At 28.8% G+C, this 18,768-nt stretch overlaps 2 protein-coding genes across 2 annotated transcripts in view; both read left to right on the plus strand.

Annotated features, from left to right (window-relative positions):
- rg (rugose) overlaps positions 1-18,768 on the plus strand; it is a 361,631-nt gene that overhangs the window by 175,676 nt on the left and 167,187 nt on the right. The window lies entirely within an intron of this gene.
- LOC135956992 (uncharacterized) lies at positions 12,165-13,612 on the plus strand. The gene has a single exon (XM_065507632.1). It carries the CDS (start codon positions 12,239-12,241, stop codon positions 13,229-13,231), a length of 993 nt encoding a protein of 330 aa, XP_065363704.1. The 5' UTR covers positions 12,165-12,238; the 3' UTR covers positions 13,232-13,612.

An 18,768-nucleotide genomic window follows, 5' to 3' on the forward strand; every position in this document is an offset into this window, starting at 1 on the left:
TTATATATATGTCGGTTAACCAGTTTAACCGGTTTTTTCGAAGTTGGTTAACCGAAAAACGTTCAAAAAGGCCAATTTTCGGTTAACCGACAAACCGATTTTTTAAGAAGTCGGTTTTTTATAAACACTACATAGCTCCCATATAGACCAGCTTCCGAAAATCACTTTAACTTTCATAAATCTCTTAAAAATATTGCTATACACACAAAATTCAACATAAATAACTTTCATATAGACATAAATCACACGACCTAAGTGATCGGTCCATAATGGGTCATTGCTCCCATATAAGGCCCACTTCCGAAAATCACTCGCAAATATAAATTATTGAAATTTGAAATCAATATGTTTTTGCTCATTTACTTAGTGTAGGGAATTATTCGAAAACTGTTTTTCAAAAATTAAAATCGCAAATAATTAAAAGTTTAAGAAATTAAAAAAAATAAAACTTGACATGTTCAAATCCGTCTGTTTATACCGAATATGGGGAAAATCGAAAGATCCAAGGTGAATTTGTTTGAGATGAAATTAATGATATATGTATGTATTTACTTTTATCTAAATAAAATGTGATACTCATAATATTCTTTAAGATTACCAACTTGTTTATCATTGAAAAACGAACGTTTTTTTAATGTTAATAATAAAATCAAATAAATTTTTTCTTTTATTCTGCATATAAATTAATTCGCAATGACATATATAATAAATTATTATTGAAAACCATAAAATACATTATAATATTTATATGACAATAATTACATACATTGTGAGCATTTACTGATAAGTGTATAACACACATAGCAATAACAGCAACTGTTAGCATCAATTGCAGAAATGTCAATTGTGCTATAGCACAACCAAAGAAATGTGAATTGTTGCTAGAGAAATTTGCCAGCACAACAAAATAAAACGAATGGCGTGCTATATTAGTTTTGCAAAAAAGTGTGTTTGCTACTAAAGCACGAGCATATATTTTGGTGAATGTGCAATTGTGTTTGCTACTAAAAATTGCAGACAAGCATTGCAATTTTAATATTAATACGAACGAACAGTATGAATATTTATAGTAGTTGATTGTGATGAAATGATATAATTTCATATTTATTGCATAGCCAAATATAAGAAATATGTTGCTAGAGCTGAATATCGAAACCCTCATAATAATTGTTTGCAACACCTCAATTTATACCCACTTAATGTTTTTACAAAACATTTCATTTAAGTTATCTGACACTTAATAGACATTTTCATTTAAGTGTTTGATAGATAATAACAATAATCATTAAAAGGCCAATATCTGTTTCCATTTGTGTGTGTTTATTATCCATCCAAATTTGCTCCATTAACACACACGAATTTTATTTGTTCACAGTTGTGGGACGGATGACTGGCTGACCCTTTTTTTTAGTAAATTTTGCAAAAATTTATAACAAAATTAGCTGTATAGTTTTTACGAGTACATAATTTGATTTCTGCAAAATTACAAACTTATAAAAATGAGTATAAAGCAACCAGCGTTGCCGCTTTGGTCCAATTGGACCAAAATTGGTAGTTTGAAGTTAACAAATTGACTTTTGGTAGTTTGGTTGGTTTGTTCCGATATTTGTCGTATTTTGGTAGGCTACGATATTTCTGAATACAGAAGTATTTTTAAGAACAAAATAATTAAAATAATAACGAAAAAACTACTTAACATAATTAAGCCAAAATAATAAAACTACATATTTGCAAAATATGAAGATAGCATTTTCTAAAATATTTAGTTTAGTCAGGTAAATGTGTATTTATTTAGTAGTGTTGAGTCCAAAAAAATCCCAAAGGGCTCTCAAAACTTTTATTTTCTAATAATATGTGTTAAACTCTGCTTCAATATCATTCTTCCTCTGGATAATTTTATAGCAGCAATAATATAATTTTAAGTTAACTATTAATTTTGAAACGAATTCATATAGCATTTCTCAAATATTTTAAATTTGGTAGGTTTTAGTAGGCTTTGGTAGTTTTTAATTAGAAATTTGGTAGGAAAAATATTTTATGAGTGGCAACGCTGAAAGCAACATTGATTTATACAGATTTTGGCTGTAAATTAAAACGAACTGAAACAATGTTTCGCCCTCAAATTCGTAAAGGACGGTGAGAGGGAGGTAGGGAGGGAGATAGGGATGGAGGTAGGGAGGTAGGTAGATAGGGAGTAATAATAATAATATGTGTGTGTGCTAAAATGAATATAAAACTACATTTGTACGTTTGTTAGCATGTAGGGTAGTTAGTGTATACGTTTTATGAGAAGAACAGATGTGGTTCCATACACAATATTCTCAAAAAACACATATACATGTAAATGTTAGAACTCATAAATATTTATAGACTTATATAGAAGATGCAATACATACATACGTATATAAGTATATTCATATATGTATGTTTGTATGTATTAACTCATTTGTATACAATACCATATATATGGTAAGAGAGTAAATACCAATACAAATATTATGTGTGGACGACAAATGTTATTTGAATGTGTTTTTGTGTACGATTGAGTATCTGTGAATGTTTCAACAATAGCAGCAAAGGAAGTGAAGACCGGCCAAAGGCGGCAGAGCAAATTTGTATTCAAGTTATGATAATTTTCACATAAGTTTATACAGTCTGAGATCCAATCAATAATAATAGTAGCAACGTACTTAAAGTTAATGAAAAGTTCAACGTTTACAGTTGTTAGAGGAATTAAGCAAACATAATTTCATGTCCACACTTTACCGATTGTATAGAATTAAACATGTTATAGGCATCAGTTATGAAATTAATTTAATTATAGTTTATTGTAATACAATACTAGTTTTTTTCAATTACAAAACTAGTGGGAATATTGTCGCGTATACTGTCGTCAATGACAATATGGAAGATACAGTCGATAACTGTCATCAACGACGACATGAGAGAAAAGTCGTGGTTAATTTTTTTATTTGAAATAAAATGGACACAGTATCTGTATGTACAACAATACTCCAGGTAACTAACTAACATTGGTATTTATATTAACTTAAGTTCGATAACATTCGATAACGAAAAAGGTTAGTTTTTCGTTTTTAATTAAAACTCAAATACATATGCAGACACACATGCAGAATACAATAAGGTTAAAACGTATGTTTTCTTTTAATTTTTTTTAAGTGTCCAGAAACCAACATCCTCATAAATATGTAGATACAATGGACGAAATATGAATATTTGTATGGTGATTCATACTTATTGGTCAATATGTTACTGTTTTGTCACTACTAAAGGTATTTAAAGACGACAATACTGAGTAATAATATTTTTCAAAAACTCAACTATAAATGCAAATAAGGCAATAACAAATGTGAAAAAAATATAAAATGGAAAAATAAATAATTTGTAATACATACTATTGTGTAAACAAGAAATTTATTCTTCTTTGGGGAACGTGTGAAGTTTTCATTTTATTAGATTTTAATACTTTTTGATAGAAAATGTTAGCTGGGTGGGTATATGGATATATGTACACACAAATATTCCTATGTGCATATACACTGAATCAATTAAGTCTCCGTACAGACATACTCATAATATAAACTAGCTATTTATATATTTTCAATACAAATTTAAACCTTCTTTTAATTCATTTTATAAAAGATCTTATAAACTAGAACTCAACATAAAAAAACTGCAAACATTTTCATTAAAATCATAAAAATTTACATAAATTCAATAATTGTATGAAAAGTATCACCAAAAAAGTCTCCGTTTTAAGGCAAGGAATCCCAATATTAATCTTAATTGAATTTAATATGTGGTAGGTACTCCTTTCTGAGCAATTGCAGCATTTTAATGGCTGTGCATGGAATGGACCAGCTTTGTTGTTGTCAGGGAATCTATTTTATACCACTCTTCCATTATAACGGCTTTTAGCTGATCATTACTCGTTATATTGTGCTGCCGAATCTTTCTTTCCAAATGATCCCATAGATGCTCAATCGGGTTGAGATCAGGTGACTGAGCTGAGCGATTTAAGTACTTAGGAACATTATAAATAAGACATTCCTTTACTAATCTAGAGGTGTGTTTGGGATCGTTGTCTTGTTGGAAGCAATACAAACGTCCCAAGCATAATTTTTCAAAACTTTGTTTTAAGTTTTCTTTTAATATATTATCCATCGGTTTTCAACAAAAATAAGATTTCCCACCCCTGATGAAGCCATGCAACCCCAAAGAATAACGTTACCTCCTCCATGCTTTACGGTTAGCGTCATTCATTTCAGTATTTGGCTTTCTCCATAACATTTCTCTTCCATCAGAACCAAAAACATTCAATTTACTTTTATCGCTAAAAATAACTCGATCTCTAAATAAAAAATCTTTATCAATATGCTCGATAGCGTAATCCAATCTCTTTTTCATGTTCGCTTTTCGAACAAGGGCATTGTGGTTCCAAATCAAAATCTAGGTGGACAAAATTATGAAAATCGGTATCTTCAGAATTTGGAAAAACTATGTTTTTTCGGAAGCTGACAATCTGCTCTCCTCCAATACAAATGGGGTTTTCTCGACAGGAGCGCCAGAAGTTCAACGAATTTTGAATCATATTTTCGTTATTTTTTTTAAATATTTTACTGCTGTACTAAATTAGATATATGTATCTCAATGGTTTTACCATATAGAAATTCATACTTCAAAACATAGATAAACATTGATATATGCTTTTATTAAATGTATATCTTATATTTATGGGCCTCTCCATTTTCCTGTTATAGTCCTTTAAACTTGGTTCTCAAATATACTGATATTTTTTTTCTAAGAATGTTATATAGCTTGCCAAAAAAAAAGACCGTCGAATCCCGTCCAATGACTATATACATCATTTAAAGAAACTTCTGGAGAATGTATTTGTAAACAAATTGTAGCCGCCAGCACCCGCCGAAATACTTTTTTTTATTTTTACGGAATGGAATTTTTAGAAATATTTCTTTATTTATTATTGATTTTTATATATCTAGACCCTACTGTAATTTGAAATATAGTAAATACAGATCTTTTTAAAAATTTAGTTTCAGAAAGACATGAGTATTTTTTTTAATTTTTTATTAATGTTTTTTATATGTATATCTAGACCCTACTATAATTTGAAAAAAGTTTATATTGATCTTTTAAAGATTTTTTTTGGAATCGGAGATACTTAATTCATCACTAGTTTTCAAGTTTCCCGCAATTACACATGCGATAATTTTTGGATTACCTTCTACAAATCGTACAATTCTTCTCTCTAAGTGGTGGTCTATTTTTCTTTAATGGTCAGTTCTTTGTTTATTTGCCATTGTTCGGGTTTTTTTTTGAACTGTTGAATAATGTACTGAATGGAAGAGCGTGGTCTTTTTACAATATCCTTGATTTCGGTTAAATTTTTTCCTTCATTTTGCAGGTTAATAATAATTTTCTTTCTATCCATTAAAATTTGCTTATTTTTGGATTCCCTGACAACAACAAAGCTGGACCATTCCATGCATAGCCATTAAAATGAAGCAATTGCTCAGAAAGGAGGACCTACCACATACTAAATGCAATTAAGTTTAATATTGGGATTCCTTGCCTTAAAATAGTTAACTGTACGGAGACTTTTTTGGTGATACTTTTCGTAAAATTATTGAATTTATGTAAATTTTTATGATTTTAATGAAAATGTTTGTAGTTTTTTTATGTTGATTTCTAGTTTATAAGATTTTTTATAAAATGAATTAAAAAAGGTTTAAATATGTATTGAAAAGTGACCATAAATAGCTAGTTTATATTATGAGTATGTCTGTGCGGAGACTTAATTGATTCAGTGTACATATGTATATGTACTTGTAATCACACTTACAAATGAAAATAAAATGAAATGAAATGGAAGCAGGTTAACATATTACGGTAAAAAATACAAATTCAATTCTAGGTTATTTTTTATTGTTATTTGTATACTACAATTACATTCTTTCGTTTTTTTTTGTTTAAGTTAATATGAGAATATATTTTCTTAATACACAAAGCAAACAAAAATAAAACAACAAAAAAAACAGCAATTTGTGTCATTTTTATGCCTAAAGATATGCTGCAGAAAGCACGAAAAAGAAGAATATTACGAGTGCTTGTCTTCCATTTTCTCTCTCTATCTGTCTCTCTCTCTCTCTCTCTTACACTATCTGCAGTCCTCTGGTAAACACGAGGTCGACCATGACATGATGAAATGAGTTCAGCCTGTTAAAAATTGTACTCCCTTTGTGAACAGTCAAACATGTACAAACAACATAGTACATACATCCATAAAGGGTATTTCGTTAAGCGCTTCCTATCATTAAATTTAAATGAAACAAAGTGTGTGTGAGATATCATAGAAATTTCCTATTCATTTGAAGTCCTATCGATGTCATAGTGTATGGAATATTGCACGTGTTGTTGAACTCTTTATACGTCCATGGTGCAACAATATGGCCGCTATCAACTGTCAGAGTTCGGATGTCCCTATTGGAAGACCCTTTTATATTTAAAGCGTGCAGCACAACAATGTGTGTCTGGGGTCGTGTGTGTGTGAAATTTTTGCTGCATTACAATTGTATGACGTAAATGCATTTAATATTTAGTAGATAAAATACATGTACATATGTATATTTTTAACAGAACTTACAGTTACTACTTTATTTTATTTAATTTATTTTCATATATTTTGTTTGCTTAATGCCCAGTTTTTAACTTGTTATTTAAATACGTCTTTAGTTAATTTTTACTTAAAATTAAGTTGTATTTAAATAAAGTTTGAGTTTTTCAGTGCTACATAATTTATCTTATTTAAATAAGATAAAAGTATGGTAGCACTACTAAATATCAAAAATTTATCGATAGTTTTGCTTAAAACAGCTGTTCAACCAAAACAAAAATTGATACATTTTGCCCAATAAGAAATAAAAGTTTGTTAAACAAAAAATTAATGGTAGGAAAATGTACAAAATAAGCTCCAATTGCCCCGCATCGGAATTGTAGTTTTAGTAAGACGCCGTTTTTTTGTTGTTTTTTTTTAACGACAATAGAGTGAACTAAAACCAAAAAAACAAAAGTCAGCTGTCAAAAACATATGGTAGTTTATGAAACTTAAATAGAATTTAAATGGGCAACGTTGGCCATTTAAGTATCATTTAAAAAAGCACTGAGAAACTCATTTTCGTATTTAAATAGAACTTAAAAATAACTCATATTTAAATACGAAGTCAAAAACTGGCTCTAAATCTGTGAAAGTATGCCATCCGTCCGCCATTTACTTAATGCGTTTGTTGTTATTATTGCTGGTATGGTGCATACAAACATACATATATATGTATGTATATATGTACGTATTTGCAACTGTTATGTTTCCACATTAATACACATTATTGTATGATTAAATACAAACTAACGTTGTTCTTGTTGGACTGCATCGCATTACTCTGTGGCAAAAGTTAATGGCTTGGAAGTGCAAGAAACATAAAATACATAAATATCTACACACATCCATTACATCCATGTGTATGCATTTACAAATAATCCCTGCAGTTGAGCAAGTAGTCAATGTTTCCACTAATAAACAGTAGTTGTCACTAATGTCTGATCACTTGGCTAACTCCAATTTGTACTCTGCACTACAAATTGGAGTTACTTTAACTTAACTTAGCATGAAGTTAAGGTCAATTAGAATCCATACATGCTAAAATAACTAGTCATGTAGATGATAAAGTAATCAGTTAGATAGCTAGTAAGGTAACTGGCTCCATGTAACCGGTATTTGAATCCAATGCGTGGACTACTTTGCATACATAGGATATGCACGTGTCACCTTAAATGATAGGTAAAATCACTAGTTCGGGACAGTCACCAAGAACTGCTGGGATGTGTTCGTAAATACTTATGGAATGTAGAATGCACCAATATCATACACATGCATTAATTTTTGTCGCAGTGACCTTCACAGCATGAATGCTAGAATCGCAAAATTTTATTTAGAACAGTGATATACCAACCATTTCAGATTATCAATTGATCATTTTAAGATTCACTTCATAAACGAACTGAAGCTAAATGTGAACAAAAGTATACATTATATAAAAATAAGCTACTGATGCCGATGCTCCCCGACTAAAATAAAGGTGATAGTTTACAACACCAACACATGTGAATTTATTTGTTGGAAAAAAGATAATGTTAAAATCATAAAGTTATTCTTATTTTCTTATAGTTATTATTAACGCATAGTAGGCACTTACAAATAGTTCCATATGGACTATGAATAAAAATGTCAAGTTTTCTGTAAAATTACTTAAACTTGAAGATTGGAGATTAAATTAAGTACGAATTAAATTATCTACGAATGTTGTGTGTGGATCCTCAGTTATTTTGTTTTATTTCTGAATAGTTTGTTTTAATTTGAATTCAGGAATTTGTCAAAATTATTTTCTCAACACACACAGTTATCTACTATTTTCTTCTTATTCATAAAATTTTCGATAAAAAAAAAACTGTGACATTTTCTGACGTTGTTGTTTACGACGAGATTGCAAACTCATAAAATTGTTATTCTTAATGTCATTATAAGTAAATGGTGCATACAAAAAGACAAACCATTCAATGTTGAATCTATAATGATTCCAATACCAATTCAACGAATAGAAAATTATTTATTTTTATTAGCCAATCTCCGAAAAAGCTTTTATCAGATTCAAATGATTAATTTAAGACAATTACAAGAACATACGCTATACGATACAATTCATGTAATAAATTAAATTATAACTAAGTTCATTTGTAAATTAGAAACAAAAGCAAGATCGCAAACACACAATTGATTTTTATTGTTGTTGGCAATACTACGAAGTTTAAACTAGAACCCATTTGATCTTCAAGTATAATAGAACGAACACTAAATCAAGAACATAAAAAAATGTTTGGTGATCTAATCCATATAAGGTTATGTGGCATTATTGGGAATAAAAATAAACCACACACACGGTTTACTTGATGTAATTTGTGGAAAATTGGCAAATCATTTACCAGTGTATACATTAGACCTGCCCTTTTAAAAAGTAGATTTACATGGGATGGTATATAATTTATGTAGTAGCAAACATTTACTTAATTCTTTTAAAATTTTATTATTTTAATAATATTTTTAAAACGTTTTAAAGTCAGGTCTAGTGTACATCTTAAACAGTCGCTAATTAAAATAAAAACTAAATTGTAGAAAATGGTAATGACGACGATCTTCAGCAAAGCAGCAAAACTGTAACTTGCCTTTAAATGAATTAGGAAGATAGCACATACATTTGTTGTTTGCACACACAATCACATAGAGGAAACGGAAATGAGACTGACTCAGTTGTATAGACGCCAACATCCACCTTGAACGTTGTCGGTAATTCTTAAAGTCTTGAATGAGAATACATACAATCATACCACAACGCCAAAAAATTCACACACCAACACACATATTTATGTATGTGTGGATGTAACGTTTTTGTGCCTAATATTTTACTAAGCCTATTAATTTGAAAATTTAAAATTTCTCATTTCATCCATAGAAAATTCAATGATTTGGCAGAAAAATTCACAAAAACAAAAACACCATGAAATAGAGAAGGCACAAACAACAACAACAACAACCACAGCAATAATAATAATTTTCAAAACCTTTGAAAATAAAATTCATGCTTAAGTTTTGGGTAAATTTGATTTTGGTTTATGTGGTAGATACAACTTCCTCTTCATCTTCCTCCACTTGCTTTTAATTCCAATTACTTTTCATTGTAGCTCCTTTACCGAATATAAGGGGAAGTACGAATTAGATAAACTGCTAGAAGAGACAGTTTTCTGTTTTCTTGACTATGGTGCTGTTGTTGTTGTTTAAATTTAATTTGACAAAAAAGGAAAAGAAGCTAAGAATACAAAAAAAAAACAAACAAACGTTATGTCAAGGTGTCAAACCAAAGACATGTTAAATGGAATACTAAAGTTGTCGACTGTATAATTTAATAGAAAATTGCCTTAACATTGCCTTGTCGTACAAGAAAACATAAGTAATAAAGTCTGTAAATTAATTAAAATTAAATAACTTTAAGTTGTGCTAAATATGTATGCATGAGTGTATGTGTGTGTGTGTGGCTGTCTGTAAAATTTCAGATACTTTAACTTTTTTATCTGCATACAGCAACATTTGACAAACACACACAAAAACCCTATGGATAGTAAGTGGTTGAATTGATTTATTTTATCCTCTTTTGCAAGTTTTGTCCACAGAGAAAACAGATTCTTAGTACACATAGAATTTTTCAGCTCTATTAACAGAAAGTCAGTTGATAAAGAAATTCTTCATGAAGTTACCAAACTTTTGTTACACCTTCAAAAATATTTCAGTCACATCAGTAAAATTAGTCACTAGAGCAGAATCATTGGATTGACAGCAAATTCGATGGCTACTGCGAATCTGTTTTCGCTGTGTGGGTAAAATGTTTGCGAACCAAAATGTTAAATAAATTTCATATTAAGTTCAAATAAAATTCCCGAATAACGTTCATTTGTTTCGCAAAATATTAATGATCCCTAATTTGACAACTTTTCCTCAGGGGAGAAGTGAAGTCTTAAAAGGAAATTTTTTTTCTTCATTTTAATGCAATAGAGACATTCTTGATTACAAATTAATGATTTGCAACAAATATTACTTATTTATTTATTACCATATAAAGTTGTTTATGACGAGATTGCAAACTCTTAAAATTGTTATTCTTAATGTCATTATAAGTAAATGGCGCATACAAAAAGACAAACCATTCAATGTTGAATCTATAATGATTCCAATACCAATTCAACGAATAGACAAACACACACAAAAAAAGTTTGGCTTTTTTTTAAAAACAAAACTTTATTTTTGAGCAAATGTCAAATGTTACCAGCGTTGCCAGAAAAAATTTTAAAAACAGAGTTGCATTAGCAAAAACTAGTTTGTTTGTAAGTAGTTTATCTCAAAAGCTAGTTACAAACCTGTTTTTGTTTTGTATGAATAAACAAGTTTCTCAAACTAGTTTATCACCGTAAACAACTTATTATAACAAGCTTTGTTTTGGCTCTATCGCACTTAAAATTCAGTTGATGAAAAAAATTCAAGTATTTGTCTTAAATAGCTGGCCACCACTGTATATATGTATAAATAATGGGGATATATATGTATATAAATAAATTATTTTATTGTTTTTATTGTTTTTATAGACTTTATGTATAATTCATATTAATTTATAGTTCATACTTGCTCCTACTCAAAGGTCTATCATTTGTGTGTACAATATAAATACGTATTATTAAAGAAAAATAAATATATAAATATTAGAATTTAATTTGATCTACACAATGCAAAGTGTATGGCAAAATTCGTACTCAATACTATTATTTAATAAATAAATAAATAAAACACTAAATAATATTGGTGAAACAATACTACCTCAAATTGATTTGATTCTATTTACCAACAAATAAATACAGTCAGTTAATCCTGGGGAAAAACTATTTAGTCTGCCCGTGTGTGTGTGGGTGTATGTGAGATTTATAAATTCATAAATAAATCTACTTGTATCTGTATGTATTTAATGGTGCAAATGTATGTATGTCTGTAAATAAAATGAAGTAAATACAATGTTAGGCATTAGAAATACTAGTTATACATACTTGCACTAATGTACATAATAATTAGGAAATAAAAATAAAATAAAATGTAATTGTATATATTTCTTTTTAGTTTTTATTTATTTTATTTGCTCTTATTGTTTGAATTTTTTGTAAACAAATTTATATTTAAGAAGAAATGATAATTACAACAAGCATGTAAAATCCCTTAGTATTTTGAGTTTCGTTTTTTTTTATATAATTCAGTTAATCTTGGGGCAAATTTTCGCACATTTTGCTTTGAAATTTCTTGCAAATAATATTTAATATTTAAAAATGAATTCTTTACTAAATACCTTTTGGCTTGTTGATAGATAGCACCAGTGCAATGCTTTTGTAACTTACACATTTATCTAAATATTTAAGAAACAAATTAAAATTTCTTACTAGCGCAGATAATAATACATATTAATGATAATTTAAAGGAGGAAGCAAGAAAACAATTTGAATACATAACATAGTGCTCAGTGGTTTGTGTCAAGTGCCAAATGGCTCTCAGTTCGTTATGATGGAGACATTTCTTGTCCTTGGTCTATGTTTTATACTGTACGAAGCATTGGATTTTTTTCAAGGATGCATACATAGTACAACACCCTCTGCAAGTGATCAAATTGATGCGTATCGTCGTCACTTGGACGAACAGCGCCAAAAGCAACAAGAAGAACAGTTCTTGGCCAATTTAACTCCTCTACTGAGTGCTCAACTTGCTGCGGCCGGTTTTAACTTATCGACTGCCACAACACCGACTGCTTCGACGGCAAGTGTTATAAGTGACTTGAAAGCTCAAGTTCAAACTGAATCTGAGAATTATTCCGTAAGTACGCCCGCGCTGAATTCCGGCGGAAGCAGTGGAGCAAGTGCTGAAAGTGGATTCAGGCCAGCTAATCGTAGTGTTTACGAAGCACAACAATTACAAAATACCTCGTCTTTGCCCAGAGATTACTACTATTTGCAGCAACAACAGTTGAAGAACAAGAATTCCTCTAAATCGTTACTATCAAAATTTTCAACCTCTGGTTCCGACAATCGCATTTTTCCTGAAGCTCCCAATATTTTGGGAAATCCGGCAGGAGTTATCACAACACAACCTCAGTTACAACACCAGCGCAACTCATTCGATTTGCCAACACCGATCATCCCTGAGCCACCGGCCAATTCTGTTGCCCACGACTTGAAGAGTGCCCTTTTGAAAAACCACAACAATAACAACGACGATCCCAAAATTCTCTCTCGTCACAACTCACAGACAACCCTGTCATCTCACGACGTATCTTCCTCCTCCGAAGAAGAAGACGACTCTGAAGCATCGTCAACACAAGGAGAAGCTTCGCTCGATTCTTGCCCCTACAACTCTGATCACGACATCAACGAAGATCGGACGTTCACAGTGGGTTCGTGTTCATCATCGCATGCAGATTTTCGAGAAATTGAATGTGAACGCCTCCGTCGCCAATGTGTGAGCGTTAAACGCATTTATAGCATATCGGAGAAATTTTAGAAAAATCAAAACATCTAAAATTCAAAAATAGAAAAACAATTCTTAAAAAATATTTACAAAAACTTTATTGGTAAAAGATTTGCTGAAAAAAATTATTGTTAACAAAAAAGGTATTACCCAGTGAAAAACTAAAATTTCTAAAAAAAAACACAGAAAAAACATAAGAAAAAGCACACACTCACACCTTTTTACGTATCAATCTTCATTATCACAATTGCACTTTTATTTCAATCTAAGAGAAATTCACGCATATTCAAGCATTTCACGCATATGTTTTCGTAAGTAAATTCACAGTCACGTAACTTTTAATCACAACATGATCGATCTTACGTATAAGAAACTCCATTCATTTATTCACTTCCACATCACTGTTAAATAATTTATTGATCATTAACAAAAACTGTTACTGTTAATACCTCCTGTGTACTTTTAGAAATTCACATTTTAATTTTAATTAATATGAAGGTTTCTCATAACAATTTTCACAAATTCCTTTCTTTCAAACATTTTTCACCATACGAATACTTAATATTTTTAACATTTTCACCTCATCTATGTTTTGAATTTGCATTTCACACAATACTCACAGTTAATTGTCCAAATAATTAGATTGATGATTAAAATTTATATAAATTTAAGTTAAGCTTAAAAAACAGTCGTTGAATAAATTTATTACAATAAGAACATTTTTTTTTGAAGAGCTGTCTCGGGTGCTCCAATGAAACCAACTATGTACATTACACCTGTCTTCAAAAAAATACATTTGCTTTGGATGGGTCGTATTTTATTAACTGCTGTAAATCAATTGAAAGTTGTAAAACTAAGTAAATAATGATACTTTTTTATATCTTAAACAGTTTCGCATTTTAGATAACATGTTTTTAATATCTGAAATAAATCTTATCTTTCACAGAAAATTATCTTTCCAACAAGGTATAAAACATTAAAATCAAGGGGAAAATAACCAAGTTATTTCACAGTTTACCCATTTTTCTACACAGAAATGCGGTTAAAATATGCATACTGTTGACTAATAATATCCTCCAGAAGATAAGATAAGATTTATTTATTTTTAAGACATCGGAAAAAGTACTGTTGTTCAGCCAATCGATTTCCGGCATGGGTTGTAGTTATCCGATTGGCCTCAAATTTAGTTAGTTTTGACTACTAAAGAATAAAATAAAGAATAATAATGTACAGCTGAAATGAAAACAACCTATCTTAGAAAATGTTTGATTTATTCTAATGCAGCGCAACAACACAAAATGACAAGCACCTTTATAAAGGGTGTTTTTTTAGAGCCGCAGAACATTAAATTTTCAGCACTATTTTCTGTGACAGCTGATGAATGGACACTCGGGAACAATTCGTGTTTGTTGTGTGTAATGTAGTTAAAACAGTTATAGTGATTAAATGTAACGTAACTGTGACGACTGAATCTGTTAAAAATATAATTTCCGTTTGAGTGTTGATTTTTAAAATTAATATTACTTTTTTTTTAAAAAAAAAAAAACTACAATATATTCGTTTTATATTTTAATATTTGACATAAAAACAACTTTCGACCGACCAAGAAATTTTTTTTTTCGATTTGTATGTCAAATTCTTGTTACACTTATTTAATGTACTATAATCGCACTAAAGTCTTACGTTAAGTTAACATACGTTAAGTTAACAGCCCTATACGTGTTCTTGAATTGTTTTATCTGATCACTTAAAAATGTATTGAATTTATTTTAGTTTAGTACGCATTTTTGATGACGATATGCGAGTACACTGAAAGAAAAACCTTCGTAAATACAACGTTTTTCTACGTTATATTAATGATTTTGTTCTTGAAATCAGTCCGATTACCGGTGTCATTGCATTAACGAAAAATGTTTCATTAATCTCAAAATTTTCGTAAATATAATGAAATAATGTCATTAATATAGAATATATAAATAACGTCACCATACGTGTTTACAATGTCAAATATCATTAAACCAATGATACAATTTCGTCAATATAATGAAAGGGTTTCATTAAATTAATGAATCTCTTTCAATACTAATATGAAAAAAATCATTAATTTAACGATTTTGCATTAATAGTATAACGACATGTTTCATTGATGTTAAGAAACTTTATCATATATGCAATGAATGTTGACATTGGTTTAATGACATTGCTTCACTAATATAATTATATCCTACATTAATGGAACGATGTTTTTACATTTCGAAATGAAATATATCATAAATATAATGATTATAAGACATTATATTAACAATATTAATCATTATTTTAATAAAAGATTTCATTCCAAAAACGATTCCTTTCATAATAATAATGAACAAAAATAAGTTATTTATAATTACAATTTATTAGGATTTTAATCTAAATGTACATATGTATTAATACTTTTTAAATACTTTTTGTATTTAAATTCGATTTCAATATACATACTTTGCATTTGTATAAATAAATACAAAAAATTTAAGCGGTATTCACAATGTAGAGTACTTGGCTTAGTAAAAAAGCAGAAAAGCTATTTATTGACAAACATTTCAATTTCTAATGTATTTCGTTTTTATTTTTTTTGATATTGTGCTCTTTTACTACATTACCAGGCCAAGTACTCTACATTGTGAATACCGCTAAAATGAAAAATAATTGAATATCAGTAAAAAAAATTGTCGCTGCAGGAAGACTGAGATAGTGAAAAATGGTGATGAAACGTTTTTGGATTCCTGAGAGTCACTCAAAATTTGTTGAGACATGTTTTTCTCCGCCCTCCACTTTTCTAAATTATACTTAAAAACGATCTTGTCGCCAATTTTCATTTGCTGAGTAATTTCAAATAAGTCATTAGCAGACATTATGGAAATTGTGATGTTTTATTCTAAAAAAAAATATTTTAATAGTTTGTTTAAATTTTTATATAATTATTAATGTTTACATTGAAAAAAGTTTATGAGGTGATTTAGGCTCCAAGAAGTTAGTAGATATTGTAACATGTTTTTTGAGTTTCTTCATCTAAAAATAAAATTTAAACGTATTCTTTAATGGGTATCATAAATTTTCCTTTTGATGTATTAATAATAGCTTACCTTTCTTATGAGTCATTGATCCACTTGAATCGAAAACCACTTCCTCAATTGATTGAAATAAATCCTCCTCAATCCATTTTTGCACAAAAAACACTTCAAATTATGTATTACCAAATTAGATTTTGATCACAATTTCAACTTTTTATAAACAACAAATAAATCAATTATATTTTTATCACAACAACTCTTCACTTGTTGACTGTTTAAAATAAACTAAAATTAAATAAAAAGAAACTCTCAAAAACAGAAGATGATGCAATTTATGTTGTTGTTGTATTTTTTTTTAACGTGCCACATTATGTCCCAACTCTATTTTATTTTTCTTTGTGTCCATCAGCATCTACATTCTCTTGTGTCCCGTTATTTCTTTAAGAAACGTTCAATACAACGCAACTTTACGTTGTATTGATATCCGAATCGTTGTATTTACTATTATTATATTAAATACTTAATTTTTTTTTTTTATTGAATGTCACATTACGTTAAATTAATGATAAAATCATTGTATTTACTACAAATTTTCATTAAAAATATGTTTGCCATAAAGTCCCGTTATGATTTGTTTGCAAAGAAATACAATGACACATTACGTTGCATGGATTACAAGTTCATTAATTTAATGACATGGTTTCATTAAACGTTCGTCATAATTACGTGATTGTTAAAAAACTTGTTTAAAATATTAATGTAAAATGACATAATTTTTGGCGTTTTTCGTCTCATTAATGACAATTTGTTATATTAGCAAAATAACAAGAACTAAGCAATTTAAATATTACAAACTACATTAATTCGATTCCTTTATATATAATTTTGTTTTATATAATTTATTTTTTTTATTTTTCAATATTTAATCCAAAAAAATGGAAAACAAAAAATTCATTATGGCTACGTAAATATTTCATTGAATTTTTAAGGGGTGCTGTATTTCATACAAATATTACTATATTTACACAAAAACAATTAGGATTTGCCAATTAAACCTTTTTTATTCTAAAAAATTAATTTGGGACACATTCGTTATTCAATTTATACATTGAATCTCACGTTAAAGTTTTACGTAATATTAACGTAAAAAGTTTCGTAGCATCAATGACTCTACGAAATGCCAAAAAATACTCATTTTGTCTGAATCGTAATATTAACGTAATTTTCGTAAATACAACGTAAAATTTCATATCATTAACGAAAATTTTCATTGCATTAACGTAAACAGGTTAACGTAAAAGTTTCATTGGGGTTACGAAGCGTTTTTCTTTCAGTGTATACACCACAAACAGTTAAGATTTATTAAAAGCTTTTTTATATTAAACTAGCTGAAAAATAAGGAGTGAAAAGGAGGCAATATGTTAAAAACAAATAATTACAAACCATCTCCTGAAACTATCGAATCGAATAAAAGAGAAATATTTACCAAATTGCCCATTAAAATTATATGTATATATTCAGAAAATGATCTAAATTAATATTCCTTAATACTCAATACATACATACTCGTACGTATGTATGTACTACATAATTATATACATTTGTAAAGGGGTAGGTGTGTGTTTTAGATTCCTTCTTCAAATAAACTGTTGTTAAAGTAAAACTCGTAAACCTGTCACCTGATCTTTCCATTATTTGTATTTTTTGAAACATAAACCAACATTTGATTTTTAAACTAAAATCATTAAAAATAATGATGCTTTATCTCAAATTTGTTTATAAACCTTTTTATCTCCTTAGCGCTTATTTTTTTTTAACAAGTACAAATTGAAATGGACAAAAAAACCCTTATTTGGTTACCTCTAGCTGAGATTGCAGCTTTTTGGGAGTTTTCATATTTTAAGTAGACAAATTAAAAATTACATTTAAATACATATTAAATACATTAGGGATATAACTAATTTTGGAGAAATTTTAAATATATAAATATATAAGTTCTGATTTAGCCTTTAAAAAGGGCTAAATGAAAATAAAAAAGGCTAAAAAAATGGCTAAAGGCTAAATTAATTTTTTAGTGGCTAAACAAGATTGAAAAGGGTTAAATTTAGCCAGAAAAGGTCTAAATTGGCAACACTGGTGGGGAGAGCGTCGAAGAACTCTGAAAAACAAGCTTAAACACTATTTTCAAATTTATTTTCCAATTTTAATTTCACAAAAAAAATTTCTATGTTACATTAAATCTTCATATTTACATTAATTTTTTGACAGCTCATGATTCTATTCTAGATACTAGTATCGGGCAAAAAAATTTAATTTTGTTTTTCAACAATCCAGTGTGAATTATCTTCTTTTAAGAATCGTTTTCAAAATATTATATGTAATTAAAAAGTATTAGTCTCAGTTAGAATTATACTTTTCCAATGATCCATGTCTGCGTATGAGTAATATCGATCAATCATACCAGAATATCGAGTATATTCAATGTGAAAAATTTATACATACATATGTACATATTTT

This window comes from Calliphora vicina, chromosome 4, assembly GCF_958450345.1.
Source record: "Calliphora vicina chromosome 4, idCalVici1.1, whole genome shotgun sequence".
In the NCBI taxonomy this organism is placed as follows: Eukaryota; Metazoa; Arthropoda; class Insecta; order Diptera; family Calliphoridae; genus Calliphora; species Calliphora vicina.

Excerpts from the sequence above, each read along its gene's own strand:
- LOC135956992 (XM_065507632.1), top strand. The coding sequence starts at position 12,239 with ATGATGGAGACATTTCTTGTCCTTGGTCTATGTTTTATACTGTACGAA.